Source organism: Somniosus microcephalus, unplaced genomic scaffold, assembly GCF_052327205.1.
Source record: "Somniosus microcephalus isolate GS21.2 unplaced genomic scaffold, FLI_Smic_1.0 unresolved_chr5, whole genome shotgun sequence".
NCBI classification, from domain to species: domain Eukaryota; kingdom Metazoa; phylum Chordata; class Chondrichthyes; order Squaliformes; family Somniosidae; genus Somniosus; species Somniosus microcephalus.
In genome coordinates this window covers 11657035-11674667 of record NW_028225183.1, presented here as the reverse complement: position 1 = coordinate 11674667, position 17633 = coordinate 11657035, and the positions used below count along the sequence as shown (strand labels likewise).

The window sequence follows — 17633 nt, the reverse complement described above, 5'->3', positions numbered from 1 at the left end:
TGCCCTGAATTTAAATAAAGGAAACTATGATGGCATGAGGCGCAATTAGGCTAGGATGGATTGGGGAACGTTACTTAAATGGTTGCCGGTGGAGAGGCAATGGCAAATATTTAAAGGTCGCATGTATGAACTACAGAATTAGTTCATCCCTGTTTGGCATAAAAATAAAACATAAAGGTTACTCAACCGTGGGTAACAATGGAAATTAAGGAAAGCATAAGATCCAAGGAGAGGATTGGGAGCAGCTTTCGATTCAGCAAAGGAGGAAAAAGGGATCAATTAAGAGGGGAAAGTAGAATTTGAGAGTAAGCTTTCAGCGAAAATAAAACCGACTGTAAAAGCTTCTATAGGTACGTGAAGAGAAAAAGATTGGTGAAGTCAAGCGTAGGTCCCTTGCAGTCAGAATCAGGGGAATTTTTAATGGGGAACAAAGAAATGGCTGAACATTTAAATACATACTTCTGTTCTGTCTTCACAAAGGAGGAAACAAATAACCTCCCTGAGATGTTGGGGAACATAGGGTCTAATGAGAGGGAGGAACTGAATGACATCAGTGTTTGTAGGGAAATGATGTTAGGGAAATTGAGGGGATTGAAGGCTGATAAATCCTCATGGCCTGAGAATCTACATCCTAGGGTACTTAAACTAGTGGACCTAGAAATAGTAGCTGCATTGCTGGTCATCATCCAAAATTCTATTGACTCGGGCACATTTCCTATGGATTGGAGGGTAGCTAATGTAACCCCAATATTAAAAAAGGTGGTAGGGAGAAAACGGGGAATTATAGACTGATAAGCCTGACATCGGTGGTGGCGAAAATGCTAGAGTCTATTATAACAGATGAAACAGCAGAGCACTTGGAAAACACTTACATAAAGCACATGGGGTTGGGGATAAGGTACTGACTTGGATAGAGAACTGGTTGGCAGACAGGAAGCAAAGTGTTTGAATAAACGGGTCTTTTTCCGAGTGGCTGGCAGTGACTAGTCGGGTACCAGAGGGATCGGTGCTAGGACCCCAGATATTCACAATGTATATTATTGATCTAGACGAGGGAACTAAATGTAATCTCTCCAAGGTTGCAGACGAAACAAAGCTGTGTGAGCGTGTGTGCTGTGGGGAGGTTGCAGAGAAACTCCAGTATGATTTGGACAGGTTGGGTGATTGGGCAGATGCATGGCAGATGCTGTATAGTGTGGACAAATGCGAAGTTATCCATTTTTCTGGCAAATTCAGGAAGGCAGATTATTATATGAATGGCAATAGATTGGGAGAAGGGGAAGTTCAACGAGACCTCGATGTCCTTGTGCACCAATCGCTGAAGGTAAGCTTGCAGATGCAGCAGGCGTTTAAGAAGGCAAATGGTAAGTTGGCCTTCATAGCGAGATGATTCGAGTACAGGAGCAAGGATGTCTTGCTGCAGTTGTACAGGGCTTTGGTGAGAGCGCACCTTCAGTTTTGTTTGCAGTTTGTTCGTCTTATCTGAGGAAGGATGTTCTTGCTATGGAGTGAGTGCAGCGAAATTTCACCTGGGATGGCAGGAATGACGTATGAGGAGAGATTGGGTCGTTCGGGGTTATACTCGCTGGAGTTTAGATAAATGAGAGGGGATCTCATTGAAACTTATAAAATTCCATCAGGACTAAACAGGCTAGAAGGATGTTCCCGATGCCGGGAGAGTTCAGAACCAGGGGTCACAGTTTAAGGATAAGGAGTAAGACATTTAGGACTGAGATGAGGAGGAATTTCTTCACCCAGACAGTGGGGAAACTGTGGAATTTTCTCTACCACAGATGGCAGTGGAGGCCAATTCATTAAATATATTGATGAAGGAGTTAGATATATTTCTTAAAGCTAAAGGGATTAAGGGACATGGGGAGAAATCCGGGACAGGGTACTGAATTTTGATGATCAGCCATGATCTCATTAAATGGCGGAGCAGGCTCGAGGGGCCGAATGCTCTACTCCTGCTCCTACCTTCTATGTTTCTATGTTTCTATGTAAAGGACCCCGCACAACAAGATGATTAATTAAACCCAGTTCCAACGATTGATCATCGACCTGAAACGTTAACTGTGTTTGTCTCTTCACAGATGCTGCCTGACCTGCTGAATATCTCCAGCATTTTCAGTTTTTATTTCAGGTTTCCAGCATCTGCGGTATTTTCTTTTTGAATTATTTAACCCCTTTTCATTCCACAATACACAGTCCAGGATAGCCTGTTCCCTATTTTGCTCTTCAATGTACTGCTCTATAGAATCATCTCGTACAGACTAATGGAATTAATCTTCCACAGTATTATTGCTAATTTGGTTTGGCCAGTCTCTATGTAGATTAAAGTCACCCATGATTACTGTTGTACCCTTGTTGCATGCATCTCTAATTTCCTGTTTGTTGCCATCCCATACATTACCACCGCCTTTTGGAGGCCTATAGAAAACTCTCAACAATGTTTTCTGCCACTTTGTTCTTCTTAGCTCCACCCAGACGGATTCGAAATCTTGATTTTCTGAGCCATTATACTTTCTGACTATTACAATTGTTTTATGCATTACGAACAACGCCACCCCACCTCCTTTTCCTTTTCGCCTGTCCTTCCTAATTAACGGCTCTTTCTCTGAATGCAAGCAGCTTTCGAAACTAGACAGATGATTTAATGGCACAGATCGCAATACGTGGGTATGATCAGATAAGCATTACAGAGGCGTGGTTGCAATGTGACCAAGTCTGGGAACTGAACATTCAGGGATATTTGACATTTCGCAAGGATAGGCAGAAATGAAAATGAGGTGGGGTAGCTCTGTTAATCAAGGATGAGATCATTGCTGTGGTCAGAATTAATATTGGCTCAGAAGATTAAGCTGTAGAAACAGTTTGGGTGGAGATAAGAAATATTATGTAATACAAGTCACTGGTGGGAGTGGACAAAAAGCAGTGTAGGACAGAGTGTAAGTCAAGAAATTTGAGGACTGTAAGAAAGTTTCTGCAATACTCATGGGCGATTCTGTACTTCATATCGATCAGAACAATCAAACTGGCAAAGGTAGCCTTGAGGACGAGTTGATAGTGTCTTTTCGGGATGGTTTCTTACAACAATACATTGTCGAAACAAGCAGCGAGCAGGCTATTTTAGATTTGGTAATGTGCAAAGAGACAGGATTGATTAATGATCGCATTGTAAAGGATCCTCTAGGGAAGAGTCATAGAGTCATAGAGTTATACAGCACAGAAAGAGGCCCTTCGGCCCATCGCATCCGCACCGGCCATCAAGCCCTATCTAATCTAATCCCATTTTCCAGCATTTGGTCCGTAGCCTTGTATGCTATGGCATTTCAAGCGCTCATCCAAATGCTTCTTGAATGTTGTGAGGGTTCCTGCCTCTACCAGCCTTTCAGGCAGTGAGTTCCAGATTCCAACCACCCTTTGGGTGAAAAAGTTTTTCCTCAAATCCCCTCTAAACCGCCTGCCCCTTACCTTGAATCTATGACCCCTTGTTATTGACCCCTCTACTTGAGGGAAAATTTGCTTTCTATCCACCCTATCCATGCCCCTCATCATTTTGTATACCTCAATCAGGTCCCCCCCTCAGCCTTCTCTGCTTCAAGGAAAACAACCCCAGTCTTTCTTCATAGCTGAAGCGCTCCAGCCCAGATAACATCCTGGTAAATCTCCTCTGCACCCTCTCCAAAGCAATCACATCCTTCCTATAGTGTGGCGAACAGAACTGCACACAGGAGTCCAGCTATGGCCTTACCAGCGTTTTGTACAGCTCCAACATAACCTCCCTGCTCTTATAATCTATGCCTCGGCTGATGAAGGCAAGTATCCCATATGCCTTTTTAACCACCTTATCCACCTGTACTGCTGCCTTCAGTGATCTATGTACATGCACACCAAGTTCCCTCTGATCATCTGTCTTTCCTAGGGACTTACCATTCATTGTGTATTCCCTTGCCTTGTTAGTCCGTCCAAAATATGCACCTCACACTTTTCAGGATTCAAATCGATTTGCCACTGTTCCGCCCATCTTACCAACCCATCTATATCCTCCTGTAGCCTGAGGCTTCCCGCCTCGCTATTTACCACCCCACCAATTTTCGCGTCATCTGCGAACTTATTGATCATACCTTTTACATTCACATCCAAATCATTAATGTTGACCACAAACAGCAAGGGACCCAGCACTGATCCCTGCGGTACTCCACTGGGCACAGGCTTCCAGTCACAAAAACAACCTTCCAACATCACCCTCTGCCTTCTGCCACTAAGCCAGTTTTGGATCCAATGTGCCAAGGCACCCTTGATCCCATGGGCACTTACCTTCCTGACCAGTCTCCTATGCGGGACTATTGAAAAGTGATCACAACATGATAGAAATTCAAATTCAATTTGAGATTGAGGAACTTGTGTCTGAATCTAGTGTCCTAAATTTATATAAAGGCAATTACAAAGGTATGAAGACAGAGTTGGCTAAACTGGACTGGGAAAATAGATTAAAGGGTAAGACATTGCAAAGAATCCTCTATTGAAGAGTGATCACAGATTGAGGGACATCTGTCTGAAACTAGTGTCCAAATCAACTGAAGAGGCAATTACAAAGGTATGAAGACAGAGTTGGATATACTGGACTAGGAAAATAGCTTAAATGTTAAGACAGTACTTAAGCATTGGCAGACATTTAAGGAGATATTTCATAACTCTCTGGCAACGGTTCATTCCAGTGAGAAAGAAAGACTCTACGACAAGGATGAATAATCCGTGGCACACTAAGAAATTAAGGAAGGTATCAAATTGAAACAAAAAGGCATACAATGTTGCAAAGATTAGTGGTAGTCCAGAGATTGGGAAATATTTAGAAACCTGCAAACGACGACTAAAACAGAATAAAGAGGGAGAATATATATTATGAGGTTAAAATAGAAAAACGTATAAAAACAGATAGTAAGAGCTTTTATAGGTATATAGAATCATACAAACATGGAAGATAGGAGCAGGAGTAGGCCATTCGGTCCATCGAGCCTGCTCCGCCATTCAATGAGGTCATGGCTGATCATCTAAACTCACTACCCTGTCCCTGCTTTAACCCCATTTCCTTGATTCCTTTAGCCTTAAGAAATGAATCCAACTCCTTCTTGAATATATTTAATGAATTAGCCTCTACTGCCTTCTGAGGTAAAGAATTCCACAGGTTCACCACACTCTGGGTGAAGAAATCCCTACTCATTTCTGTCCTAAGTGGCTTACCCCTTATCCTTAGATTATGACCCCTGGTTCTGGACATACCGAACATCAGGAACATCCTTCCTGCATCTAGTCTGTCCACTCCTGTCAGAATTTTATAAGTTTCAATGAGATCCCCTCTCATTCTTCTAAACTCCAGCGAGTATAAGCCCATTCGACCCAATCTCTCCTCATACATCATTGCTTCCATCCCAGCTTTCAGCCTGGTGAATCTTCGCTGCACACCCTCCATGGCAAGAGCATACTTCCTCTGATAAGGCGACCAAAACTGCACACAATACTCAAGATGTGGTCTCACCAAGGCTCTGTAAAGCTGTAGCAAGACATCCTTGTTCCTGTACTCAAACCCTCGCGCTACGAAGGCAAACATATCATTTGCCTTCTTAAACACCTGGTGCACCTGCATGCTTACCTTCAGCGACTGGTGCACAAGGACACCCAGGTCTTGTTGCACTTCCCCTTCTCCCAATCTATTGCCATTCAGATAATAATCTGCCTTCCTATTTTTGACACCAAAGTCGATAACCTCGCATCTATCCACATTATATTGCATCTGCCATGCTTCTGCCCAATCAGCCAACCTGTCCAAACCATACTGGAGTTTATCGGCATCCTCCTCACAGCACAGACGCCCACCCAGCTTTGTGCTGACTGCAAACTTGGAGATATTACATCTAGTTCCCTCTTCTAGATCATTAATATATATTGTGAATAGCTGGTGTCCAAGGACCAATCCCTGCACCACACCACTCGTCACTGCCTGCCACTCGGAATAAGACCCGTTTATTCCAACTCTTTGCTTTCTGTCTGCCAACCAGTTCTCTATCCAAATCAATACCTTGACTCAATCCCATGTGCCTTAAATTTGCACGCTAATCTCTTATGCGGGACATTATCAAAAGCCTTTTGAGAGTCCAAATACATCACATCCACTGGTTCTCCCTTATCTATTTTACCAGTTACATCCTCAAAAAATTCCATAGATTAATCAAGCACGATTTAACTTTTGTATATCCGTATTGACTTTGTCCGATCCTTTCACTGTTTTGCAAGTGCTCTGCTATTACATCTTTTATAATGGACGCTAGCATTTTCCCCACTACCGATGTCAGGCTGACCAGTCTGTAATTCCCCATTTTCTCTCTACCACCTTTTTTGAATAGTGGGGTAACATTAGCCACCCTCCAATCCATGGGCACTGTTCCAGATTCCATCGAATGCTGGAAGTTGATCAGCAATGCATCTACTATTTATAGTGGCACTTACTTAAGTACCCTAGGATGTAGATTATCAGAAAGGAAGAGAGTAGCTAAAGCAAACGGCTGTTCCGTAAATGATGAGACTGGGGAATTAATAATGGGAAACGGGGAAGTGGCAGAGAAATGGAACTAACATTTCATATCGGTCTTCACGGTAGAAGACACTAAAGCATCCCAAAATAATTGATAATCCAGGGGCTAAAGGGAAGGAGAAAAACTTAAAACAATCATATCACGAGAGAAAAAGTATTGGCAAACTAACGGGACTAAAGGTGGCTAAGGGCCCTGAACCTGATGGCCTGCATTCTAGGGTCTTAAAAGAAGTGGCTGCAGAGATAGTAAATTTTTGGTTGTAATCTACCAAAATTCCCTGGATTCTGGAGAGGTCCAAGCGGATTGGAAATCCGCCAATGTAAGGCCACTATTCGAGAAAGAAGGAAGACACAAGGCTGGAAACTATGGACAAGTTAGCCTAACATCTGTCCTTGGGAAAATGCTGGAATCCATTATTATTACAGGACATTTAGAAAATCTTAATGCAATCAAGCACATTAGACATGTTTTTATGAAAGGAATTTTGTTTGAGCAATTTACTAGATTTCTATGGGGATATAGCGAGCAGGGTGGATAATGGGGAACCAGTAGATGCAGTGTACTTCGATTTCCAGAAGGCATTCGATAAGGTGCCTCATGAAAGGTTACTGCACACGAAAAGAGATCACGGGATTGGAGGTAATGGATAGAGGATTGGCTAACTCACAGAAAACAGATGGTCGGGATAAAAGGTTAATTTTCAGTTCGGCAAATTGTAACTAGTGTGGTGCCGTAGGGATCAGTGCTGGGGCCCGAAATATTTACAATCTATATTAATGATTTGGATGATGGGACCGAGTGTACTGTAGCCAAATTTGCGAATGATACAAAGATAGGTGGGACAGCAGGTGAGACGGACACAAGAAGTCTGCAAAGGGATATAGATAGGTCAAGTTAGTCGGCAAACGTTTGGCAGATGGAGTATAATGTGGGAAAATGTTAGGTTATCCACTTTGGTAGGAAGAATAAAAAGCAAAACATTATTTAAATCAAGAAAGGCTATAAAGTGCGGCCGTACAGAGCGATCCTCGTACGTGAAGCACAGAAAATTAGCATGCAGATACAGCATTAATTAGGAAGGGAAATGGAATGTTGGCCCTTATTGCAAGGCGGATTGTAAATGAAAGTAGGGTTGCCTTGCTACAAATATACAGGGTGCTGGTGAGAGCACTTCCAGAGGACTGCGTGCAGTTTTGGTCTCCTTATGTAAAGATGGATGTACTTGCATTGATGATAGTTCAGAGAAGGCTCACTAGGTTGAATCCTGAGAATAGGAGGTTGACTTTATGAAGAAAGGTGAAGCAGGATGGGCCAATAAAGTATTTGCATCTGTTGAGACACATATCAACTAGCTATATTCATTAAAACATTTGCCTACATTACCTTCAGCTCAGAAGTAATTCGTCGTGTAAAGTTTTTCGAGATATATTAATATTAAAGGGCAGTTACAAATAGTTTTTTCCTTAATTACATTGAACATTTGTAGACTGGAAATAGGCGCCTCTTTCTTTTTTGTCACAATTTGTCTCGTTTGGTGTCTATCCCCCTCCTGCGCTGTTTCTTTCTGAAACTTTCGCTTTCTTTAATTGCCTTCTTTTGTCTATAATAACATAAGAACATAGGAACTAGGAGCAGGAGTAGGCCGTGCGGCCCCTTGAACCTGCCCCACTATTCCAAAGATCATCGCTGGACTTCTGCATCAACTTCGCTTTCCCGTTGATATATCTGTCGATTCCATTAATATCCAAAAAATTACCGATCTGAGTCTTGAATATCATAGGACAGCCCATTCATCCAGGAATTAATGTAGTGGACCTTAGTTGCACCCCCTCTAAGGCATGTATCTCCTTCCTTAGTTAAGGAGACTGAAACTGTACACAATACTCCAGGTGTAGTCTCATCCAAACCAAATATAATTGCAGCAACACTTCCTTACTCGTATACTGCAAGACCCTTGCAAGAAAGTCTAACATACTACAACCACTGGTACCCACTCATCTATCTTGCTAGTTATACACTGAAAATATTCTAATAGGTTTGTCAAACACGATTTCCCTTTCATTAAATCGTGTTGTCTCAGACTTATCACAATTTCTTTTTCCATGTGCGCTGTTAACACGTCCTTAATAATACATTCTAGCATTTTCTCCACTACTGATGTCAGGCTAACTAGCCTATAGTGCCCTGTTTGCTCTCACCCTACTTTCCTTACAGTGTGGTTACATTTGCTACCTGCCGATCCACGGGGACCTTTCTAGAATCTACGGATTTCTGGAGGATCAAAACCAATGCATCCACTATCTCTGCAGCCACCTCTTTTTAAACGCCATGGCGTAGGCCATCAGGTCGTGGCCATTTGTCCTACTTTAGTGCCATTACTTTCTCTAGTACTTTTTCTTTAATAATATTAATCACTTTAAGCTACTCACAGTCGTTAGACCCTTGATTTCCCACAATGTTATTTATGTTCTTTTTCTCTTTTACTGTGAAGGCAGAAACAGTGTATATGTTTAACGTATCTCTCTTTGTAACCTCCCCTGTGTGTCTGTATTATTCCTGTTTAACTTTCTCTCTGTCTCGCCCAATTTCTTTCTCCATTTGTCTAAAAAATTATCCCAACTTCCTTTTGCTCACAAACTCCATCTCTTTCTCTCAATGTGTGTTATATATTTTCTGTTTTTTTCTTTATGTATATAGATGAGCCTTTTCTGTTTATGGCTTTCCTCCCTGTATTTTTACCTCATTATCACCTTGAATATCCGATCGGAGTATTCCTGCATTCGGATGCCTGCGATCAGAAAAATCTATGCACTTACCTGCTGCTTCTATAGGTCCCGAGACTTCTGATCCTGGGCCTCTGCTGGACGAAAGTGCAGATACCCATGGTAACACAGGGGCTTGTGCGATTCTCTAGCGCCCCTGGGATCACGTGTAACATGGGGAACCAATCAAAGAAGGGAATCCCTTTCACACTTTTGTCAGGAATCTACGCACGGATCTCTCAAAAGCATGAATGGGATCACTTAAAAAACACAGTTAAACATGAAATATACATTTTTATAAATTATATCTCTATCTATCTATCTATCTATCTATCTATCTACCTATCTATCTATATATATATTTATCTATCGGTGTATCTATGTAGGCATCTATGTCCTTCTGTCTCTCCAGTTACGTGCAGTACAGAGCTCTGATCAGGCCCACAGCAGCGACTGTGATTGGTGGATTTGCCCATTTTGTGGTCGCTGCAGGGCGGCCATTAACTGGAAGTCCAGCTGAGATATTCTGTGCTGCCATTTCGAGAAACAATTCATGGGTCGTTAGCAGAGCGAGTCCCGCCTCAAAAGGTCAGATCATCAATAAAATAAAATACCAGAATCAGATTTAAGGTCAGTTCAGGGCTCTGTGCTGCTAACATAAAATGTACTTTGCACCCAGTGGGGAGTGTAAGGAATGGACTATGGAATGGAATTCAGTTATCGTGCTTGAAATCCTTCAGCTCATTCTATCATTTAATTAATTTAACAATATATTTGATTGGATATTTCACCGCGTTCTTCAGCTCCTTTCTGAATTTTTTCTGGGTCACAGCGTAAATACAAGTGTTGGTGCAGGAACTGAGAAGCTGTAGCATTGTTGCTGTAGATTCTGTGATAAAAAGAGGGTCGGAGGCGAAGTAATAATAGCGAATACCTGCAATTCGCCTGTAAATATTATACAAAACCTGTGTCATCCAAAGAACTATAAAACTGCCTGATATACTGAAGAGTAAAACGATGGATTTCCTTCGGTTCTCCATCTCTGGGTCTTTGTGATTCTCTCCATTGCTGCGGCCCCGCAGTCCCCTGCGGACTCTACTGGCAGCTAAAATACGTCTGACGGTCAGAGCATTGAGCTGCAAAATCAGAAAGAACGGGACACAAGGTGCTAAAATGCGGTGAAACAACTCAAATGCAGCCAATGCGGGGGAAGTAAAGAAGCTCTGTTTATAGATACAACCCCAGGGAATATTGTCAATTATAAAATCACGTTCAGTTGTAAAGTACCAGGGGACAGATTCTAAACAGCCCAGCACACTCACTGTTCCGATAACCACAGCCGCCGTTTTCTCAGTGCAATATTTTGATTTCAGCTTCTCACAACAAATGTCCACAAATCGATCAAAGGTGAAAGCGACTGTGAGCCACACAGCCGCATTTGTGGCTGCAAAACTCAAGACGGCAATAAAACTACACACGGGAGTAATTTTCAGGAAAGAATACGGGAAATATATCTGACCAATCCAGGTCAAGATGGGATCAGCGATGACGACCAAGAGTTCGGCCGCTGCCATTCCCACCAGGTAGCGAGTGATACATTTGGAGAGACCGCACTTTCCTCGGCACAGGATTACAATCGCCACCAAGTTAACTGTAAGAGAGAGAAAGGGAAGCAGATAAATTGCTGATCAGACCTGGAGCCAAAGCAGCAGTTTGACAGGAACTTGGCTGAAATTTCCAGCTTTACTTTTTCATCCAAGGGTTGAAACGGATTCGGTGACCTGGGCAGCGCTTCTGGGCAGAGAAATGCTTGGAACAAAGTTTTCGATTCTGAATTGGGAAATCGATACAGGAAGTGAATAAATTGAGCTCCGGATCAACGGGAAGGGCCGAATCACGTCGCAGTGCTTGTGGGGAAGGGAGAAGGGGTTTTGGGGAGCCGGAATCTAACTGGTTAAATCCGGATTTGACTCCAGACTGAAGGCCAGGAAGGTTTGGGGACAGAGGGGGGTGACGCTGGTTTGTTGCTCCGGGTTAAATGAGCCGACCGGTTCTGACACTTAACGGGAAAGACCGAGAGACACGGTGGTGAGTTTGAGGCTTCGGATCGGGTAGGAAGAGACGGCTGGAGACCGTGCCAGTGAGTGAGCTTGGGAGGGAGACATTGAAATGTCAGGTGGGATTAGGATGGGAGTCAGAAGCATAGGGTTTGGGACAACGGACAAACTGAAGCAACAGATGAGGAAACAGAGGAATCAATGCAGTGGGAGGAGAGGCTGGGATTGACAGGGAGAGACTGCAGCAGAGTGTTAAAGGAAATCTATTTCAGAGATTCCAGTAACAACTCAACTAATGCATTCAACCAGTAATATCTGTGGTTACTGATGTCAAGGAACAGCTCGTTGGGTATAAAATGTTGTCAATAAATTTACACAGCAGATTCAATTACATCATATTCAATTTAATTCAAACTCATTTTTATTGAATAAAACTGATGCAGAGCGTTTAAATTACGCTGTTTCAATAATTCTTTATGATCAATAAATCATGGATCCTATTCTTGAAATCAATTGAATTAATATTGTTCATTAAGGCATAAGGTAAAGAAAAAGAACATTCACCAAAACAGACTGAGGACCTGAGGATAAACACAGCGAAGCCAGTCTAACAATAAAATCTCACCCAATCTGGCAATACCTTAATAAAACCCTGAAGTCACATTTACTGTTAATTGTACTCGAAGTTTCAACAGCTCTAACTCTCTCACTTTCGCTCCAACATTTGCTTCTCTCTTGCCTTCTCCCTTCCGCATACTCTGTTCTCTCTTTGCCAAAGATCATTTTCACATCGGATTCAATCGTAACACCCTCCACCTGCATGCTGTTCACCATCACCGAGATCAACGATCCTATTCTCAGAAGCAATGGCCCAGAACTTGGTGTCGGGGGCTTGCCGCGCGTGCAAGCCCCCGATCTGCACTCACCCTGCGTGCTGACATCTGAAGCCCGGGCCTGCTTGCATTTCCTGTGACAGGCCCGGTTCAGATGTCAGCGCGCAGTACTTACCTGATCCAGCGGCGTAGTTAGTGCGATGTGCCTGCTGGGATCAGGTGAGCACTGTACAACCAATCAGGGGAGGGGAAGGCTCATTCATGAGTTTAAGAGTAAGAACTCTCAAACTCATGAAAACTACGGGGGCCCAAAACACTATTTAAACTTTAAATAAAAATTTTAAAAACATCCCAATCATTAAATTAATTATAAATAAGTTAAAAAAAATAATTTAAACAATAATTTTTTTTTTTGAAAAATTTTTTTTTTTAATAAAAATGTTCTAAAACTTAACTTATCTTATTGTAGATTCTTTAAAATAATAAAACTGTGGGACAAAAATTCTAAATTACACTAAAACACCACTTACATGTAAAAAAAATACTTACGTGCGCTTTTTACAAGCATAAAGACCGGAGGCCTTTAGACATGCGCAAATCCCCCAAAACATAGGAAATCCATGACGCACGCGCTGCCCCCTACAGTGCACACGCTAGCCTCTTCACCTCTTGGGTTAGAGGAGAGGAAATGCCGGTTTTCAGCGCATGCGCTGTGCATGCTGAAAACCGGCATTTCCTCCGGCCAGACGCGTGAGTACCCATTCCGTAGTCACGCGTTTGGGGAGGAATTACTGCCCCAATATGTTCCATGGTGAAGCCTCTGTGAATAGTTTAATGTTTCTACAGATCACCCAAGTCGCCAACTGTTCCCTACACTGTTCATTTCGTCCACAATGGATGCAATAAACAGAGTCGAATATCTCTTCCAGTTAGACCTCACAATAATTGAAGTTCCTTCTCTGTAATTATAAAGTACAGCATTAGATGGCGCGATTGTTCAATTAACAAAACTCCAAAATCACTGCTGCTCCTTATAATCTCCAGGTCAATAGAAGGGCTTCTGATTCCAACTGAAACAGTGCAAACTGATACAACATAACCACAAAACATTCAATTTTAAAATGAGGTCCAGTGACAGTCATTGAATCCTTCCACACTGAAGCAGAGAAGGTGATGTGACAGTGTCAGCAGCAAAATCAGTTCAGTCGCCAGGCCTCTGAAGCAGCGTCAGATACACACACAGTGAAATTATGTTTCACAAAAGAGATAACCAATAAACACATTGAAATCCCAGTTAAAGTGAACCATGTTACCGGGGAGGGGGGACATTTTGCAGCCTCCTTGTAACACAGACCGTGGGCTGTCTCATATTCAGTCACTGAAAGCACATACAAGAAAAAATATTCCAGAGCATGTTAGTTCCACAACATGACAATATTAACTGCTCCCGATGATCTGAATCCGGCTCTTTGCCCAGACACCTGATTTCAATATATTCAGTACAGAGAATAAGCCAGTAACAATGCCAAGGTTCGATGAACAAAGTTGATCACAAGTTTGAAGCAGCGGCTGCAACACCAAAAGAGATTTCCGTCATTCCACTGATTGGACAGAACAGGTGGCAGCGAGTAAAGCATTACCCAGTCCAGCAGCAGAATTAACACCGATTTACATCATTGACAGCTAGGATAAAGGCCTACCAGGAACTCCAACGGCCGCAAGAACAGGATAGTAAATGTCCTCTATCTGATAGATTACTGGATATCCCATTTCTGTGAGAAGCACAGCTGTGGTGGAGTGGAACCCACAGCTCCGGCAGGCAATCTGAGCTGATCCATTCCAATGGGCCCTGATTTATAAGTCTCCACTGACACGGTTATACCCCTGATCATTGCTATTAGTTACAGTCACTTGAACAAACACATTACATCATGACCTTCGACCCCGATGTTAATAACGTGCTGGATGAAACACAAACATCTCAAAGTCCAGGACATTTTCTTAATCGAAACTCTCGGGGGAATAAAGCTGGAAGCTTGGCTCATACAGGTCAGATCCAACAATAATGAGCCGCTTCATTTACAATTTTTATGTAATTGTTTTGACCATATTCACTCCTGCCAAATCATTTATAAATGTTAACCGAATTCGCTGCATTGTACACTGAATCCAGGGACACAGGCAGACCCGTTTCTCCCTGTACCTGCTGCTTCCCAGTTAAAACATGAACTTGGAGTCTCTGGCACAAGAACAGTTACAGTCCATGTTCAGGATTGCAGCCTAGAAATTACTGTGGGTGCTATTAAGGTGCGGACACTGAACGTGCCACATTGACATTTCTCTCTGCTATTTTAGTGCAGGTGTTTTCCTGTTTATTCTACAATGGTTAGCGACTGCAATAAAATTAGAACAGTGCCATCTCCTGACACCATTGCTCCAGGTCACTCCTAGCTGGATACTCAACCACCACATTCCATAAATGTCAACCGATGCCAAATTCTGCTGTACAAGGGCAGCCCTCCCGAGTCTCACTCGCCCTTCACTCTCGCCCTCACTAAGCCTCAGTGCCTCTCAATCTGCAAAATGATTTAATTCTAAATGTTTTTCATTGGGTTTAAATGTATCCAAGGCCTCAGCCTCCCCTCCAAAGCTACAGCAAACCCACCCGTTATCTCTGCATTCCACTGACACTGGCCTCGTTCGGTGGGACTGTCCTCACTTCGGTCAAGTCTTACCGATCTGATTGTTGCCAGAGTACCTCCAGAAATGGTTTCTCTTCCCACACCAGCACCGTTAACTCTCGAGTCTCTGAACTTTACATCCCTGCCCCTCCTCTTCTTTGTCAACATGCTTCCCTTTGTGACATCATCAACAGACATGTGGTTAACTTCCCCATATCTGCTGACAACAGCCAGCTCCAGCTCTCCAACATCTCTCTCCACCCTCCACTCCCACTGTGTTATCAGGCTGCAACATTTTTGCATGAGCTGCGAATTGCTCCACTTTAACATTAAAAAACCCGAAACCATTATCTTTTGACCCACCACAAACTCCATACGCATGTCGCCATTTCCATCCCCCTCCTTGGCTGTTATCTCAGGCTGAATACGACATTTTGTAACTTCTGATCCTCATTCGTCCCTGATTTGAGCTTCCGACCTCATATCCTTCCCATCACTAGAGACAACTGACTCCAGCTGCATAATATCTCCTGCCTCTGCCATTGCCTCTGGTCATGTGGCACTGAAACCCCCAATAGTGCACTTATCAGCTCCAGACTTTCCGTCCTCTCCTTCAGTCCGTCGCCTCTTCATTTTTCTGTCATTGACCTCTCTTTTGGTGGAACTTCCCTGGCTTGTTTGCATGTTTTCCTCTCTGACTGGAGCCAGAGAATCTACAGCAATGGCTTATCTCCCCACCTCAACCCCAACCCCCACATCCTGCAGCACCGTTCCCTGTTATGACTCCCATGGATCTATCCTCGCTGTCCTCTTCGTCCTCATCTAAATACTGCCCATTGAAACTTTCATCCTTAGATATGGTATCAGCTTTCACATGTACATTGACGACACCAGTTTTAACTCCCCATTCATTCACTCGAACCTCATCCCTGTTTTTAAAATGAGTTGCCCCACGTCTTATTTTGTATGAGGAACAATTTTCCCTAAACAAACATTGGCAAGGCTAAAGGAACCATCTATAGACCCAGCCACAAACATTGCATCCTAGCCTCCAATACCAATCCCCAGCATGTCTGTTAGCTCAGAATGGCCTTCAGCTCCATAGTTGTCTCTAATTTAGGCGTTCAATCCATAACGAAGATCACCTCCTTCCACCTTTGTTGAATCGCCGCCTCCACTTCTTCTACAGCCGATCAGATTTTGATAAGCTTATCCATGCCATTGTCTCGTCCAGCCTCGACAATACCAATGGGCACCTGGTTGAGCTACTATCCTCCACCGCCCATACACGTGTGGATCCAAAACTCTGCTGCCAGTATTCTCTCCCACGCTATGTCCCTTTCAAAAATTCCGCTCTCCTTGCTGATATACATCGGATATAAGCACCCCAAGGCCTGCAGTTTATTTTTATTCCTTGTGTTACAATCCTTCAAAGGCTCAGCTATCCTGTCCCTGTGTCCTCCTCTTGATATACAAACCTTCCCCGAACTAATTGCTCCTTCTAATTGGGCCGCTTGTGTATCTGCGCTCCTACAGCCCCACAATTGACCATCGTGCTTTGAGCCATCGAGGAACATAGGAAGGAACAAAGCGAAGTAGGAAAAGCTGAAGGCCTTTCCGCCCCTTTAGCCTGATGCGCTTTCAGTAAGATCATGGCTGATCGGTATCTTAACTCAATCTACCTGACTTGGCTCTGTAAACTTCAATACCCTTGCTAACAAAAATCTAACCATCTCAGTGTTGAAAAAATTATTGCCGCACAGCCTCAACAGTTTTTTCGTTCAGAGATTTCCAGATTTTCACGACCTGTCGTGTGAGTATGTGTTTCCTGACATCACCCCTGAACGGTCCAGCTCTAATTTGCAGGTTATGCCCGTTTGTTCTGGAATGTCCCGCCGGAGGAAGTAGGTTCCCTCTGTCTACCCTATCAAACATTTGAAGCATGTTAAACTCCTGTGTTAGATCAGCCATTTTTCAAGGTAATGCAAGCCTAGTCTATGCAACCTGTCCTCATAAAGTAAATCTTTAGTCCTGGTATCATTCTGGTGGCTCGAATCTACATCCCCTCGAAGGCCTATATACACATTCTGAGGTACGGTGCGTGGAATTGATTGAAGTTCACCAGATGGTGTCTAACCAGAGCTCTGTACAGCTGTAACATAACTTCAGCACCTTTTGTATACTAGCCCTTGAGATAAAGGCCGCTATTCATCTGAATTATTTTTTACCTGTCCACCACAGTTTACTGATTTATATACTTGGACATGTAAATGTCTTTGCTCATCCACTGCTCCTAACTTCTCGCCATTTAGAAAATAATCTGATCAATCGAAACCGTTCAAAATCCATATTTTAGCTGAGCATAGTACCACAGCTCCTAACATCTCCTTCTTTGGCTAGGAGTCTAATTGCCTCTGATTATAATACTGTGAAATGACATGGGATATTTTGTTCTATGTTAAAGGCGCTACATAAATGCAATTGGTTATTGTGCTATTGTGGTATCCTCCACTATTTCCATCCCACCATTCATGTCCATGCCTTAACCCACTCCATCCTTACATCGCTCCAGCCACCTCTCCTTGTTTAATACCCTCATGTTTTCCCAAACTTCTGCTCCCTTCCAATGTTTCCTGATTTCCTTTGTGTCAGTCATTCCTTGCGCCACTGTGGAGCACTTTAGGAATGATGATTACATGAAAGGCGG

The 17633-nt window shown here is 43.1% G+C and overlaps 1 protein-coding gene across 1 annotated transcript; it reads right to left on the bottom strand.

Moving 5' to 3' along the window:
• Window positions 1-10104: 10104 nt before the first annotated feature.
• On the bottom strand, window positions 10105-14015 carry LOC147087518 (putative G protein-coupled receptor 139). Its single transcript, XM_085977964.1, has 2 exons — window positions 13946-14015; window positions 10105-11006 (listed from the first exon to the last, which is right to left on the bottom strand). Exons 1-2 carry the CDS (start codon window positions 14013-14015, stop codon window positions 10105-10107), a joined length of 972 nt encoding a protein of 323 aa, XP_085834090.1.
• Between the last annotated feature and the right edge of the window lie 3618 nt (window positions 14016-17633).

What these genes read in the sequence shown, in the direction of transcription:
- LOC147087518 (XM_085977964.1), bottom strand. Translation starts at nt 14,015, where the DNA reads ATGGGATATCCAGTAATCTATCAGATAGAGGACATTTACTATCCTGTT. An exon ending in TGCGGCCGTTGGAGTTCCTG is followed by an intron (nt 11,007 to 13,945) that starts GTAGGCCTTTAT and finishes TCTCTCTTACAG; the next exon opens with TTAACTTGGTGGCGATTGTA.